At 36.8% G+C, this 17678-nt stretch overlaps 1 protein-coding gene across 3 annotated transcripts in view; it reads left to right on the forward strand.

Annotated features, from left to right (window-relative positions):
* Positions 1-17417, forward strand: part of nrip2 (nuclear receptor interacting protein 2) — a 41396-nt gene extending 23979 nt beyond the window's left edge. For all 3 annotated transcript variants that reach the window (XM_066669834.1, XM_066669835.1, XM_066669833.1), the window contains 4 exons: positions 6820-6902; positions 8515-8624; positions 11345-11397; positions 14803-17417. In XM_066669834.1, the coding sequence (XP_066525931.1) occupies positions 6820-6902; positions 8515-8624; positions 11345-11397; positions 14803-14916 (360 nt within the window). In that variant the 3' untranslated portion in view covers positions 14917-17417. The remainder of the gene's footprint in view (positions 1-6819; positions 6903-8514; positions 8625-11344; positions 11398-14802) is intronic.
* The last annotated feature ends 261 nt before the right edge of the window (positions 17418-17678 follow it).

A 17678-nucleotide genomic window follows, 5' to 3' on the forward strand; every position in this document is an offset into this window, starting at 1 on the left:
AGCCCAAGGGGTGGGACTGAGCTCAGAGCAGTTCATTTCCTCACAGCCTTCACAAGCCAGCAGAGGGTTCAACTCTAGTTTAGGAGCATTTAAAACCACATATACTGTCCAAGTCAATGAAATTACAGAAGACTGATGCAACACTATAACAATGTCTCATGTAGTGGTTCTCTTCACAAGTAAACTATTTGGCCAAATTTTTGTGAACACTGGCTCATCCAACATTCACATTCAACCTCTGAAGCACCTCCGTGAAGCTGGCCCCTCATACGATGAGAAACGGAATAAAAACTTGTAAATAAAAATAATCGTTTGTGCCGTTTTTGAAGAATTAAACATTATATCTTATTACCTGTTACGTAAGTCAGCCCCTCATTAGTGGCCAAATCGCGCCAAAATGGTCTCATTCGTTCGTGCCTCGTTTGTGCTGGTTTGTGCCGTTAAAAGTTACGTTCGTGCCATTTTCCTTCTTGAGTTATTTAGCTATAAAGTTTCAACGAGTGACGTCACTCAGCCACTCATCAGCGTCCAAATCGCACCAAAGGGTTCTCATTCGTTAGTGCTGCGTTTGTGCCGTTAAAATAAACCTTTGTGCCAGTTTAATTCTTGAGTTATTCAGCCATAAAATTTAACAAGTGAATTCACTCAGCCCCTCATCAACGTCCAATTCGCACCAAAGTTCCCAGCTAGCAAAATTGTATCGGCCCACACTCGCGCCGAATCACGCACGCCGTGGCACAAAAACACTCGGCCCGATGCCGGCATGCGGAGTCTCGATCGTGATGTACGGCCGTAGAGTGGGCCGATAGTTTTGGCCCGAGTCTGGTAAACTCTCGGCCGAGTGTTGTGGCTGAGGCGCGGCTCAAATGACTCGGCCATAGTTAAATCGCGATAACCGGACTACGGCCGAGTTTGAGCCAGAAGCACGCCATTAGTGCCAGACTTGGCCCAGATCTGGCTCATTATCGGTTGTAATAATTTATTTCTATACATAAATATAGAAATTACACGGCACAAACCAGCACAAACGCAGCACTAACGAATGAGACCACTTTGGAGCGATTTGGCCACTAATGATGGACTGACTTATGTAACAGGTAATAAGATATAATGTCTAATTCTTCAAAAACGGTACCAGCACAAACGATGATTTTTGCTGGACAAACGAGCACAAACGCAGCACTAACGAAAGGACACGTTTTTATTCCGTTTCTTAACTACTTGGGCACTGGGTTTGCTTATATTGGGCTCTTATGCAGATGCATGCTTTTTTAAATTGAGATTATACAAGCTGTTTGCACAACTGAATGTATTCAATGAATTGTATTAAAAGATGCGTCTGCAAACTATACCCCATATCTTGTATATTGTGGTTCACCAAGGTAGTCAGGCAATTAAGTCCTTAAGGTCCAATTGTTTATTTTAAATTATTTTAAAAATACACTAATTTCACTTCCCATAGGGAAAGGGATTTATTTGTAATGTTTTAAAACAATAAAATAAAAAGCAAGGAGTCAGTGCAGGATTTCTGTAGGGGACCCTGAGGGGACCACCCAACTGATGGGAGGGTACCATATTAGGAATAGTGTGCTCTGTTATTTACTGAGAATGTTTGTGCAGTGCAAGAGTAGAACAACATTAATTTGCATTTAAATGGACTATGAGTATGTGGGACAGCTTTTAACAAAATGTTCCACAGCAACCTACTAATGCTAATTCTTCTGGAAGAGTTCTTGGCTCTGATTAAGGTGATGCAATCATGCATAGTGGTGATGCATGAACATTTGTCATTAGTTGTAATATTTACATAGCTATTTGTGGAAATTTATCCAGAATTTTTAATCATATATATATAAGCGTACTCTTAATGGTATAGGGTGGTATGGTGCTTACCAAGGTCAGGAATTAAACCACAATATAAGACATGGTGAGAAGTGGTGTTACCCACTATGGTATACCCCAGTAATGTCAGAATGCAGACCTCTAACACCCCTACTGCTCGAATTGGTTTCTGCCCAGGTGAAGCAGTGGAGAACAGTGCTTCAAATGAAGCAGCCCTCTGACATCACCTCTACTTCTTTTTATGATTTTCATATTTCATGTTAATCCCAGTCTCACTCTCACTTAACTGTAACACTCTACTTGCGCTACCTCCTCATTTACGTGAGCTACTCTATTTAAAATCGGCCACATATAACACCAGGTCATCTAGTTATAAAACCTAGCTAAAAAGAGTCCATCGCTGCCCTTAGTTGTTCTTCACTCCATTTTGCTGCTGCTAAAGACTGAAACAATAAAAGAACAATAAAGAACAATAAAACAAATGTAAACATGAACACTTATTTCTGTCACAGCTTTTAAGGACAACATCTAAATAATTTATTTTATACTGGAATGTTTATACTGGTACATGTTTGTAATCATACTTATACTTTCTCTTTCTTATATCTTTTCCCCTTCCTTTTTCTTTCTTTTCAAGTGTTGATTGGCACTTGCCAGGATGCTGCCCAGTTAAATTTAAGCTTAAACAAAATACAATGTTTGGTATTTCAAGTGAAATTCAGTAACATATTGTGCTCTTTAATTATGTCACTACTATTTTAAAAACTTTAAGTACAGAGTGAGCAGAGTATCAGGAATTGCACATTAGACTAATGGAAGAGACTCATTCTTGGGTGAAAATGTAATTCTTTTAGCTGCCTGACCCAAAAAAGGAACAAATGAGAAAAACAGAACCTCCCTTCCACTACTTAAAAGTAACATTGATGATTCTGGGGAACTGCTGTTCTCACTGATGTGAACACTGATGTTCCGAAGCTCTGCGTCTTTTAACCTGGAACAGTATGTTTGAGGGAAAAAATGACTATTTGTAAGTGGTTAAAATGTAATTTCTCTGTAAGTTTTTTTTTAACTGTGTCATTCTGTATCATTTTTGGTCTGTTTTTACTTTCATGAAGTTCTGAATTTTGGAATCAGTTCCACCTTATGCAACCTGAAACAGCCAAAATATGTCAATATTATCCAATTATGAAGCAGGGAAATTCTCATTTCTTACATGCTTTTAAAATTTGGAGGAAAATCTATCAGCATCCAAATGCCTGCATATAACGTTTCTTACCATTTGGGATGTGTACAAACACCTGAGAATTTTTCCACAGTGCAAAATGACTGAAGAACTAGCAAATGGCGAGGAAAGAAACTCTTCATTTTATAACAAGGGTTTAAAAGTTTAAATTGGACAAAGTATCCTAGTTAAGCTGAAAATAAAATTAAAGAAATGTGAAAGAACTGTAAACATTATTTATTTATTAATTAATTATTATTATTTTTTTTTTTGTGGAAGGGCTTCCAGAATGAAAACATTTTTTTAATGCTAACAATGAGCTTGGAACAAGCATTGGGGTAGATGACCTCAAAACAACATTACACTAAGAGGTGGAAACTACTTTTAATGTGGTAGGAAACTTCACGGTGACTTCAGTGCCTGCAAAGGCAAAGACCGTTTACTTTAAGATACAGGAAGCTTATGGTGAGGTTCAATGTCACTTTCAGACACTTACAACCCTTTATAGTTAAGATGGACAACTTCAGTGAAATCAGTTATCTGTGCATTTTGGTTATAGAGGGGGTGGGGAGAATGCTCAGACACATGGAAAAAGATGGTTCATGGAAAATTGTAGCCTTCCATCATTTGAGCTGTCCTAATTCCTATTCCTATAATGTCCTATTTTTATAAATACACTGCATTAATAAGTTACAAAACTAATGGAGTTAAATTGAATCCAGCACTCTTTAACTACTTAAGCAAAATGTAGCAATTATATTTTAGCAAATTGCATGCTTTATTCAATTTGTGCTACATGTTTATTTATTACACATTAATAGCCAACTCTCTGCATACTGCACAGCATAAACTGAAGCAAAAACTGTCAGGACGCGACCTGTATTGAGGCTTTAATAAAGGGTTTGGGCAAAGAGACAAGGTCAAAAAAACCCAATGCTGTGGCAAAATTAGAAATCTGACCCACATACAAAACATACAGGTGAGTTACTGCGAAAATGCTTTTACAGTGTTTTACTTTTGTTACTATGTGCTCAAGTTAATCAATAGGCCATGCTGGGATTAAAAAATATGTATTATCAATTTAATTCTCTGGATAAGCTGCATCTTGCTGACAGAAGGCTGCATCCATTCTACTAAAGTTGTTCATGGTACTGCTGCTACTGTGGAAATGTATACCCACAATCCTCAATAAATCTTTATAAACCTATCCATAAAGTCACCACAAAAATGCACAAGAGTGTGGAAATTTCACATAGATACAAATCTTCAGTTGTTGCTACATAAAAACAAACAAAAGAGAAAAAAAAAGCCAGACTCAAGCCCAATGTTGTATATACAAAATCAGCCCAAATTGAATAGCAGACTTCTGCTCCACACTAATGCAGGCATTGTCTCAGCCACAGATATGTTTACTAATGTGTTTACAAAGCCCCTGTGTGGATGAAAGAACTAAGTGTCTCTGTCTGCTGTGCAGGCAAGTTTTTTCTCTGCTCATGACAGAAAAACTGCATTTTAGAGGATTTTAAACAATTAAGACACAGTGAAACATTGAAAAGCATGAACTGAAATGAGGATATGGCTCTATTCCTGCTCCAGAGGTGGGAAATATTGATTTATTTTTGGTGTAGACAGGATTGACTCTAGATTTGGGAAAGCGCTAAGTACATTAACTTAAACACAGACTTAAAGTGCTACAAATCTAAATAGCTCAAGTTACAATGAGTTTCTGTGGTAATTGAATAAAAACTTAGATAATCAGTACCAACAACAGTTGTTTTGTTTCTCTCAAATACACTGTTCCAGGTTAATAGATGCAGAGCTTCTGAACATAAATAATTCAGAGTACTGTATTTGCCCATAATAGTTGACATCCCCTTTAGGCTGACCTCACTATCAGCAGTCTGCCAGTTTCATTCTGATGGGCTCTCTTTACATCTGCATATATTCACTTCAGTGTATTGTTTTGTACTAGCTCTGGTACTGCTTAAGTCAGGCCAAACTAGCAGACTTGTGATTGGTCATTTTGCATTAAATTTCTTTTCCTTCAGTAGTAGGTAGTTCTTGGCCCAATCTGAGTGGTGAAAAAAACAGACTAGCATCTGGCAATATGAGACCAGTGCAGATAGTGTGGCTAAACTAGTAAAGCAGTAATGCCATTAGAGATGAGCATTATACATTTGTTCATACCATTAAACTGTTCCAATATATTCACACCACAGCACAGACTGTGTTCCAGCAAACTAAGACTCAAATAACACAATTAGGCTCATTTGTAACCACAAATCAACTGAAGTATCTTGTTTTGTCCGTTTTTAATTTCTTTCCCCTATTTTTAAGCAAAATTTGTGATAAACTGACAATTTCGTGGGCTACTGGGCTTGTGTTTTTTTCACTCGCCCCCTCCCACAGTGATATCTGTGGCTCTCCTAAACACACACGAATTACCTCATTTTGTCTTACTGTAGTCAGACATAGAACAGAAATTTGATAGAATTTAGAAAAAACATCCTCATTTTGAGATACCATCCACATTTTTAAACGCTACAGTATACAGCATTACTGTTATATCGTCCAATTTTAGCTGCCATATTGGGAGATATCATGTATCATGTAATAGTCTCATACCAAAAATTAAATCCCCTCATAAATAGCAGTTGTTGATTCCTCTCACCACAGGAAGTGAAGAATATATTTCTAATGCAAATACCTTTCAAAGGTTTTTCAGTAAATTTCAGACAGTACTGCTGAATCAGACACAACTTGTCTGGAAACTGTTGAATGGTCATATAAGAAAAACCATTATTGTTAAATTCTGTTTAACAGGTCTGCTGGAACATAAGGCCAAAGGGTGAGGCTAAAAATAAACTTGCAGCAATGAAACACTAGAGGTCATTTAAGAGTGTCTTCCATGTTCAGGGGTCTTCTGATACAGCTCATTATAACTGGGCACAATTAGTTAGAGGTCATTAAAGGTTGACTTCCCCACAAAAATAACACATAGTTGATGATGAAGAAGCTGAAATGTTTTCATGTAAAGGACCAGATGCTGAATACTGCCCTACACTATGACATAGATTTTAATATTGCACACGGATATAGCTAAATATTTTAGCAGGTAAGGCTGTTTTTTTCTTTAACATATAGGTTATAATAAAAGGTGTTGTAGGTAATGATTCATTTAAGGGGAAAATCTAATTCTTCCCTTACATGACATGACATATAATTGAGTTATGCACTATCTTTGGGTGTATTTATACACTCTTAAACATAAAAATTTTATAAATACATAATAATTATTTTGCTAATAAACTGGTAAAAAAAAAATCTTTATATCAAGTCAAGTTTTTTAAACCTTTAAAAAAGTTCTTCACACTCGCACATCTCCTTACCAGGTATGGTTCTTTATGGAACCAAAAGTGGTTCTTCTATGGCATCACCTTTCAAAGAACCCTTTGAAGCAGATTTGGAGCATACTACATGTTGTTGCAAGTATTTTCTTGAAGATTACATAAATAGGGACTTCACAGCATATGCCTAGCTATGCATGTAGCATATGCAACTTACTATTCATAAATGCAAAGCATGAGTATTTATGTACAGCTTATTTTGTTGGTGTTTAATGAAGTAAAAACATGGGATTCAGTGGGCTGAATGAATTAGACAGGCACTTCCTGTGAGAGTATGACTAGCATTGTCTTTGTGTGTGATTTGCATTGTGTCTGTGCATAATCAGTGTGTGTCTATTTGTGCTGCAGTGTGGCGATGCTGAGGTGAAGGTGTCCATCAGCACAAGCTGTCAGTACAACCACATCTCTAGCAAATGCTGCAGACGACTAGGGTGAGTCAGAGCCACACGCACATTTCCTCTTCACAGGTATTGGTACACTTAATATGATAAGTAAAGCCTAATACAAAGGGAAAGATATAATCTGATGCATGAGATTATAAAAATGTATCTAAACTCTTAACCATCTATGTCCTGAGAATTAATTTTCAAGTTTAGGTTAATTCAGTCTTTTCACTGTTCTCACACAACAAAATAAAACTTTACTTTCAGTAATAATTCATAAGAATATATTGGTGCTTTTCCATTGCATAGTGCCTACTCAACTCAGTTTGGCATGCCCCAGCCATGCCACTTGTTGTTTTTCCATTAGCACAGCTCCCTCGCGAAAACGTAGCCAGTGACATTGCAAAACCCCATCTGTAACAGGAATCGCAGGGTATGAAAACCACATGAATGGTAGCAGTAAAATTAAGCGTTGTTAATTTGTTGTGTTGTTTTTATTAAATTTTTAAAAAAATTTTGGGACTGACCATGACTCCATCCCACATTCAGACCAGTAGAGGTTTTTTTTCCTATTGGCAAATCAGGCTCTTGCTGAAGTTTTGCATCGGCCACCAAAGAGTGTTTTAAATCTCTTCAAAAGACCGCTGCATAATTTTACAAGCTGCTGTTGTGAGTCAGATAAAAACACTGAAGATTTTCAGAGTGTTTGATAAGTACTGGGGTTCAGGGTACCAGATCTGCCCAGTGGAAAAGCAAAAAAATCAGAGCCAAGTCAAGTTGGCACTGTGCACTACCTTTTATGAAAAAGAAATAAATCTCTCTACATATTTATAAAGGATTATTCCTGAAAGCATCAGATGTCATAACATTTTCTAAGGTGTAATGGACTAAAGCAGCATTTATAACAATGGATGCTTGTTAATGGAGGTTAATGTTAATGTCATAAAAGGCTTGGATGTCAGTTAAATTTTACTTTCAACTAAAACATTAGGCACTGGCTTTGGAATCTACTTTTGTAGTTTTGCTGTGTGAACTGCTCAGCAAAACTGAAGTACTCTTGTCCATTTCCTGTTTTACAGGTGTTAGATGGTGTTTGCATGAGGTCTAGCGCCAGACTTCTAGTAAACACAGACAACAGTGGCAACAATAGAGGAACTACAAATTCTACTTGGCAATAGGTTTAATATGAGAGTCACCGACAATGATTCATAAGATGGCTAAGTAGACCAGTCAATAATGAAAATTACTTCTAAATCCACACATATTTCTTGGTTCAGTGTGCTTGATGCCCTGGCAAATATGCTGCCAAAGTTAGCAAGTGTACTCATGTGTCTCAGTTCACTTGGCAATGGAAATGATGTGTGATCACAAGCTGGTAAACATACAATACCATACCAAGCTGCTTGATGGGAAAGATTTTATCCTTGTGGGACAGATCCTGTACTTGTGTGGATAATCAAGGCTATACACTGTGAAAATGTATTAAAAGGCATAGCAAAAGATACAAATAAACTAAAACTATCATTTATTTTACAATGTAAGTATACACGAAGCATTAAAGTTAAGGGAAAATCACAAATATTTAGGCTGTGAGACAATGCAGAAGTAATGCAGTAAAATTGTCCTTGTTAAATGCTAATTGCATGTGTGTGTGTTGTAGACTGAAAGCCAGCCCAGAGAGTGGTCATCTCAGTGATTCGAAGGTAAACATGACGTCTGTGCTGCTGCAGTTTGGTAAAGAGAGAGTCCAGTGTTCGGCTCAGGTCATAGGTAAGGCTTCTTCAAAGCACCAAGACTATTATGAATGTACATAGGTATAAAAATAATGGATTTATGCATCAACAGAAAGTGCAAATTAGCATGAGCATCTACAACAGTGGTCCACAAGTACGCTAAATATATTATAAAAATTTATAGATTTATGGGGATATATTACATAAAAATAAATTACAGAAATAAAAATCAAATTTAACTTGTCATTTAACGTTTCTGCCTATTTTGTATAAAAACAGGTCGTAGTATAGTATAGTAGTTTTTTAATTTTTAAGTGATGTCATGAAGAATACAATATCAGAACAATACTGGTGAAAGAAACAATTAACCATGTTTTTGACATGTAGGAGAAATTTCATTTATTTATTTAATTTGTACCAATTCTTTTTAACATGCAGGAAATTTTATGTATTTATTTATTTATTTAGATCTTTACCGTTATCATACCATCAGTATATAAAAACACGCAGGATCACCGGTATAACAAAGTATATGGTAAATGGACATTTGACATTGTATATAAAATATACTCGTATAAATTTACATTAATTGCATTGTAGACGTTAAGAATTTTGGTTCCTACCACTGTAAGGAAATCAATAAATCAATCAATAAGACTCAGTATGAGTCTCAGCAGTGCACATTCACATCAAACCACATCAACCACTGTTGAAGACAGTGTATCATTTCATAATAAAACACTCTCTGAGACTGGGATTCGGTCTGCAGTTTGAATAACGTTCAGGCACCTGATCTAACACAAGCTGAAATATTGTGGCACACAGCACATTCATCAATGTTAAATCTATAATATCAGTGTTAAAATTGAACATTCTTTAACACTGTCAGTATTAATGTAACTGTTGAAAATTTGCTGTGCATGTTAAGAGTACACCAAGTACACGCTGTCTCGTTATACATCATTAACATGATTGCATCTTAGACTCAGAAATATCTGCTCACTCCATTTCCAGAAAAGTGATTTTTTGCAAAGAAATTGAAAATATGCCACATGTATAAATCCTTCAAATTGGTCTATACTGGTTTAACACCTCCCTTTTACTACAGGACAATGCATTGCCAGTCCATGCAGAATGTAAACTTGCATCTATCTCATTAAAATAAGCAAGATACTCCAAGAATTTTAACATGCATTTGAAAACTTTCAGAAGTTTTCCTGAGCCCATGCAGTATTTGCCACTTGCAAATAGCTGTTCCTCCGGATTGTATGAATAATTTAATGATATTATGTACTGTAGACGAGGGAATGCCCAATTTCTATTAGTATTTTATGCTGAGAAATTAAATTGCTTTGTGTGTGTGCGCATGTGTGATTTTGTGTCTGTAAAAAAAAAAAAAGGACTTGAGTAGAGAGTTTTTCTGCATAGAACTGATTTATAATTTTGCCCTTGCATAATAATTTCAGATTCCATTTCTTGATGTCATGGCACATTGTGTTAAATGACAACTGTTTTCCAAAGTATACCCAAGCCCATGTGGTTACATTTATCACAACACTGCAATGCCATCAGAGGACTTGAATGTCATGCTCATTCAACAGTGATGTCCAGCCTTGCCATTGGTGTCTGATGTGTATGTACAGTAGATATTTAAAGATTTGTATCCTTTCCCAGTCTGAACTGAGAATTGTTCTTTTTTCTTTTTTACCTGTTAGCCAATTCTGTCACAAATGCTTCACAAAGTGGTCAACCAAGACCCATTTCTGCTGCAAAAACCAAGACTTGTGGATGTTCCTTTTATACAAAATAAAAATCAATCAATATAATAAAATATTTTCTTTGCACTTTTGGCAGTTATATTAATTTTCCCAAGTGAATGAATAAATTATACATGCTTCTTTTTATAGCATTTTAAAAAGGTCTAATTTTTTTTCCTGGAAATCTATGGATGTTCTTCACATGAAATAGAATGGTCATCTTTTGTTACATAAGCTGCAGAGTGCCGTTAGGAATATGAGTCTTCTGCTGACATTTCCTCAGCCACGAGACAGCCATGGTAAAGAGCATGAGGTAGTGAGGGAGCCATTAGCCCCCAACACACAAGGGCACGTGTAACCCCTGCAATGAGCTCAGAATACACATGCACCTAATATCCTACTAATTAAGTCATTTAGGATTCAGAATTGCTGTGCAGCTCACTAACACAAGATGAACTTGCACCTGAAGGGGTTTGATAGGCTTTCTCACAGTGAATGCATTTACAGGCACACTATACTATGAATATTATAAAATTTCAGCTGTTATCTGATTGTTCAACATTCTCAAGGCTCCTTAGTCCTGGATTCTAGATCCGTAAGCAGGTTTGTCAGTACATGTTTATGCTTACTCTGATTTCTTTTAGTGTCCTACATCTGCATAAGTTCAGAAACAAAATCATATAATGATAAGACTGAAAGCCATAAGATTTCCAGAACTCAGTAAATGCTTACATTGCTATTGCAACTAAGAAATAATTAATTTTGTGCAATTTGGAGTTTTGTAATGTTAATTTAAAAAAAAAAACTGCAGCAAGTTGTTTGAAGTGTTCAAATGCTTAGCATTTTTAGAAAGGATTGACATTACTTTACTCATGTAGACTCTGCATTTTCTTAATTTTAGATTAAAGTGCTTGTAAACATTTTAAAAAAATTTCCAAAATAAAAACTGAAATGATCAGATTACCATGTGTATGCAAGTAATCTCTATCTATATTCACAGATGATGAAGTCTTCGAGCTACGCCTTGGTCTACACACCCTGTTGGAACTCAAAGTAAGCCTTTTGTTATTTATTTTGTCTCATTAGTTTTATTTTGGTTTTCACTAGCCAAATCTCCTATGAATCCTATGAGCCAAAGGCTAAAAGCAGATAGCCTTTAAAGTCTGGGTTTTGTATGTTTTTAATCCAGAATATGACGTGATATTATATACATTGTTCTACCGTTGCAAAATGGAAAGATGGCTTCATTTAGCCATGTGCCTGAATTCACAGAAACTCTGATTTGATTATATACAAAACACCTCTCTTAATACTTATTTGGCTGTCTGGAGTCATGGCTGATGGAAAAAATAAAATAAGGAAGGATCATTCAGTAGGGTTCTCAATATTTTCTGACATACCTTGTAGAAATCCCACTGATTGACTGATTTTGCTTGACTTATAAACAAGCAGACAAGCATATCTAGTGATTTATGCTTGGCTCTGTGCAGTGAGTTTGCTAAAAATCTAAATGTACACACATTTTCCCTACATTAAATGTAGTTTATATAGCATTAAAGAACCATAGAATGCTTAAGTAGTGCTTTGTCTGTTTGATGATTGGAAAATTCTTCGTGTCTTAAAGATATTTTTAGATGTCCCTATATATCCCTATATGGGGCTCCAATATTGTTACAATATTGAATCCTTCCTGTGTGAAGAGTGTAGCTCAAAAAGCCCCTTGAATAAGGTAGAAACTTCTTGATGTTCTTTCAATATGGTACTGATTTTAGTAGGGCCTGAGGGACATCAGCTACCATTTTTGTTCCCTTGTGTATCTGTGTCTGTATGATTCGATTGGGAATTTAATTTAATTTCCTGCATAGATACAAAGTGTTCAAAGAAGTCCAAAAATAGACATGTTCTTAAAAACAGGGAGTGGGTGATGGGTGGATGAAGGAGGAGCATCAGTATTCCAGTCTTCACTCATCTCAGAGGAAGCGGTTCCATATGTGGGAGAAAAGAGGCTCAGAAGCCAGATGAGTACAGAAGCTGCTTGGTGTCAAAGTGCTGGAAAATTATTCAAATTATTCATTTACACCCACACATTATTCCAAATTATTCATGTTAGAAACATAGTCACCTTTCTCCACGTAGACACACAGAACCAGCATTCAACTTGTAGTATATATATATATTTTACATATTATACAGGTGAGTCTAAAGTCACTGGACACCCTTTTATTTTGTGATATGCTACATGACCACCTTCCTATTGAAAAACTTGCCCTTGATCCAATGTGGTGGCTTTCAAGATGGCGGCAATGTTCTGGACATAGCCTAAACGATAGGCCCTCTCACCTTGCTGGCACGCCCTCCTCCAGTCAATTCTGTTTTCCCTGCCATGTGCTCTCTCAGCACATGGCTCTGTTTGTTATTGTCCATGTCTCCGCCCATGTCCCGCCTTTCTTCCTCCCCCTCGTTATCTGTCTCAGGTGCGTCTCGTCTGTGTTAAGTATTTAAGTCCCCTTGTATCACTTTCTCTTGTCAGTCATTCGTACTCATTTCATTCCAGTTTCCAGTCTTGTTGTTTTGCTTCCTTTGTCACTTTGCTCAGTCTGTCTGTCCCTTGATTCGGTTTGTTCTCTGTCTGTTTTCTTCCTTGTGTCTCTCATTGTCTGTCAGTACAGTTCAGTCTGTTTAGCTCTTTCTGTTTAGGTTTCGTCTATTTAACTCTGTGTCCTGGTTTAGTTAGCTTAGCTCCTTTGTCCATGTCTCAGTTAGACCTCTATTTGTTGTTTTGTTATATTCTTTTGTAAATTAAAGTTCACTGTGTTTTAGCGTGTGCGTCTGCCTCCATCAGTCCGCCCTCCACGAACCGTGACACTTGCTGGGGTGTTCTGTGTGGTTTCTTGCAACTTTTGACTCTCACCCTGTAGTTCTTTAACTCTTGTCTTTCAATTTGAATAGGCGGAATTGTCCTTGCTTTCTCTTTGCATTACTTGGATGGCCCCATTAATCGAAGTAAAGCTAGTCAATATAGGTGTAATTTAGTTGATATTAACAGGACTGAATTTTCTCCTCCAAGCATACTAAGCAGTCTTCAGTCTCTTTGTATTAGTGCCAATTAGTGCCAATCGTCTAAATTGGCGATTAAAACATCTGCCCAACATAAAATGCGGGGTTGGGGCCAGGGTACGGAACCCATGGTTTAGAATAATACAAAAAAAATAGACCCTAATAATAATCAGTTCCTAAGCTAACGAAGGCTATAAGAAGTTCAGGTGCAAATTTAGAGAGAAGTTTTTCTCCAACTTTGACATTATTTAATTGAAATAACACAAATTTAATGACGATGTTCACAATTATTAAATAACCGTTTAGTAGCTCTCCAATCGGGTTGTGTCCTCGATTTTGCTTTATTCCTGCGCCATAGGTGGGTGATGCTATGACGGAGTTATAGGGCCACAGCGTTTAAAAAAAAAAAAAAAAAAAGATTCAGAGATTAAAGTCAGAATACTGAGAATATTCTTGGAATATTTCTGAGAAAAAAATCTCAGAATAATTCTGAGAATATTCTCAGAATAATTCGCTGCGTATAATGGAGCAGATACACAGTGTAACTGTGGAATGCAGTGTGTTGCTTAAGTCATACTATGGTATATATTTCAAGAATAAACACTCGGTTCTCTTCCACATCAGAACCACAGTGTGATTAGTATTTAAACCCTGAAGCGGTACACGAACCCATGGCATGTAGTTTCACATTATACAATTAATGATCATGAAAATTATAGATCCAGAGCGAGTGGAAGAACGGCATCCCCATGAGGCTCCTTTGTGTTACGGCTCGGACTCGTACAATAAACTAAAGCGTTATGCATCACAGTCACTGATGGGGTCGTCATGTCATGTGGATGCATTTAAGAAATAATTCTGTTAACTTCACTGACTGCTTCTTTCACAACTCACTCATGGCACACAGACTGTGAGTCTGTCTGTCTCCATATTATAATAAATAATAACCCAAAACAGTGTTTCTCTACATATTCTGATTATATTCTCGAAATTACAGACCTTTTTACTCAATTATTCAGAGATTTTTTTCTCAGAATTATTCAGAGAATATTCTCTGAATCTTTTTTTTTCTCCCCCAACGCTGTGGCCCTAAAGATCCATCATAGTAATGCTGATATATTTTTACTGTTTTGAATTACTTAAAGCGTATTTTTTCTAAATTCGGGAGACCAAAATTGCCACAAAACAAACAAACAAATGTACAAAAATTGCAGAGCCTCTTAACATAATCAAACCAGAGGGACCAGCATATCCCCACAATCAGATATGTCCCTTTTAATTGGAGGATGGCTTCAGGTTATTCTACTTCTCTTAATATAACTGCTCTTCCACTGAATTTTTATAATTCCAGCTGTAAACACATAGACTAACTAGTAAAGTGTTGTACTTTGTTGTCCACAGTGTTGTCTTGACCTCCACAACAGAGTGCTCCGTCTCTACAGCACTGGGGAGGAGCTTCCCTTCTTGAAGACAACCAGCCATTGCCATCACCACGATGACAACAAAAACCTGTGATCTTTGACCTCCCACTGTAACTTAACCCAACCCCAAACTACAGAGGGGGGCTACACAGGAAGTATTTCTAGAAGGGAGTGTTTCTCGGTGTGTTTGGACTCCACACACTGAACAACTCTCCAGCCTTCATCCTAAACCCCCTTTTTCTGCCTCCTTTCCTCCACACATCATCTTGTGTTGTTTTCTCTACCACTTTCAGCATTTTTAAGAATACAAAATTGTTTCCATTTTAGAGAACTGAAGTCTTTATTTTGTGGAACAAACAAAGGAGGGCTGATTTTCTCTCTTAATTTGTTTTTTAGTCCAAATATAAACCTGATAATACAGCTAACAGAGTATATGAGCACTTGGGTAAATAAATCTAAATGACACACATACGGCTTTGTGATTCAGCGAATTAAAGTATAATGTAATTAAATATTGCTATAATTTGGAAATTACTTTTTAAAAGCCACAGAATTAGAAAATATCATGCCTTACTAATGTCTAATTTAGGGAGCTAGCACAAATGAGCTAGAGTTTTAAGCTGAAACCAAAGCCACAACTATCAATTGGATTCCTCTTTGTCTAGATAATTTGAGGGGGAAAGTGCCATCTATGAACAAAATTTTGAGTATACCTCCATGTGAAGCTCCATGTCTCTTAGTCGTTCACCCATAGGAAAATACAAAAAAAATTATGTGATTAGCATCTAATGCAGGGCTGTATTTCTGTTAGCCTTCTCAAATATTAATTGAAGCCTTAGGCTAGTTTCTCCACTGTGTATGTATATTAGGACATTCCAGAAGCATGACTTTGTAAACGTAAATCCCTATTTTTTGTTCATGTTTGTGTCTAAATGATTGGGGTTTGTGTTATATGTTGCTAGCATATTCTGAAAGCTTTTGTGTTTAACATGTCATCACTGTCCAAAAACACCAAAACAAAAATAAATCAATTGAAATTACTAAAGAAAACAACACTTTTTAAAAAAGATACAGTAAATATTTAAGGAGATAAATTTCTATTATATATTTTGCTTGTAAGTACAACTTATGAGATGCCTCATTAAGGTGCCTCATCATTACGTTCTTTTCCACTTGATCCACTTTTGGTTTGTAGTGGCAACAGGCCAAGCAAAGAAGCCCAGACATCTCTACACTTTTTTCCACTGCTGGGTCAAACTGTCCTTAGATCGGACGGTAACCATTCCAGTGGCTTTTCCACACAGACACAGTTCAACATGGAATGCTTACAAACTGTGCTGAGCCTGTTCTGTGGGAGGGCTCAATATTCTTATGGATTTGCTGATTGGTTCTTTAAGCATTTTGCTGCTCATACATGGTTATTCTGCAGTGCACAATTTTTACAGTTGAGTAAAAAGTACAGACTCTCTGTATATTCTTAAATATGTGTAGTATATGACGTGGTAGTATCTATAACATACCTTGAGCAAGCAAGTCCTCCTGTTGGTCATATATCTTGCAAGTGTCCAATAAGTGTTTATTGCTCAGCTCAATCTTTACCACTGCCACATTACTGCACGTCCTACACCTAACTTACAGTGAATCTCTTTTGAGGTGTGAGTAAGGCCATGTTTTACAAAAGGTAATTTCAGAATTTCTGACACACCCAGGCCACTAGAATCTTGCTTCTTTAACTTATAATGTAAGTTAATGTAAAGACACTTCATTCCAAACCAGTTTTGGAACATTTCTATTGGCCTGTCATTTTTAAAATCTTTGTAAAAAGCAGCTGAAGTGATCTCATTGAGCAATTCCTCAGTTTAAATGAATATGTTTGTGAGGGAGTGACTGAATGACTGATTTACATGCCAGTTCTTTGAGGTACATTGCATCTAAAAATGGAACTAAACAGCTTTCTTTGTAGAGGGATGATATACAGTTAGAAATGTGGCTAAAACTGCTCCACATCTTATTAAGCCAGGTTCTATTTAATGCTACAAGCATTTGCCTGCCATTACTGTCTTCACCTTTAGGAGTGGCACCTGAGTCTTGTTCCTAACAGAAATAGGCCTCACTGGGTTTCTGTTCACCTGATAATCACCTGATTTGTGTTAGTTTCAGTCAGAAATCTGCCTGGCGCAGCTTCTCTTAGATTTAGATCCACTGTGACTAACAGCAAGAGTGCACATGGGGCTTATTTGTGCTCCACACCATAGTGATGGGCAGAATGTGTCAGAGTGAAAGGGCTCCTGCCCACACAACACTTGCCCTTGATCTCTTCTGAATGGTGTGAGTAGCTGAGAAGTCTGCACACAATGCTCAATCTGCTAAATCATCCAGGCTCTGTCACCACAGCGCAGCAGCGGAAGGCTCACTGGAGGTCATTCACGCTTACATTCACTCTGCTTTTGTGTTGCATCTGATGCAGTGAGCTTCTTTTTATGCTGTGGAGGAAGGAAAATTGATGTATGAGAGATATTATTTTTGGTGGATTTTTTTAAATTATTATTTCTTTTCCTCTAAACTGTATTTTCTCTGCCTAATAAAAGTATGTATTCTGGCAATGTGTGTCCACCGACTTAATGGAAACACAAAACTTCACAAGATCCTTGTCCTTCAACTTGCCAAAAAAATTTACAGACATTGGTTCATCCAGCATTAAATCAGGATGTAGATTGCTGCACAGCCCAATGCTAGGGGGCTTTATACTCCTCTGTCCAACACCTGGTATTAGGTATGATGATCTTAGACCCATGTGCAGCTGCTCCAGTGTACCAAAATCTAATAACCTATAATCTATAATCTTATTTTTTTTTT

Source organism: Hoplias malabaricus, chromosome 4, assembly GCF_029633855.1.
Source record: "Hoplias malabaricus isolate fHopMal1 chromosome 4, fHopMal1.hap1, whole genome shotgun sequence".
NCBI lineage: Eukaryota > Metazoa > Chordata > Actinopteri > Characiformes > Erythrinidae > Hoplias > Hoplias malabaricus.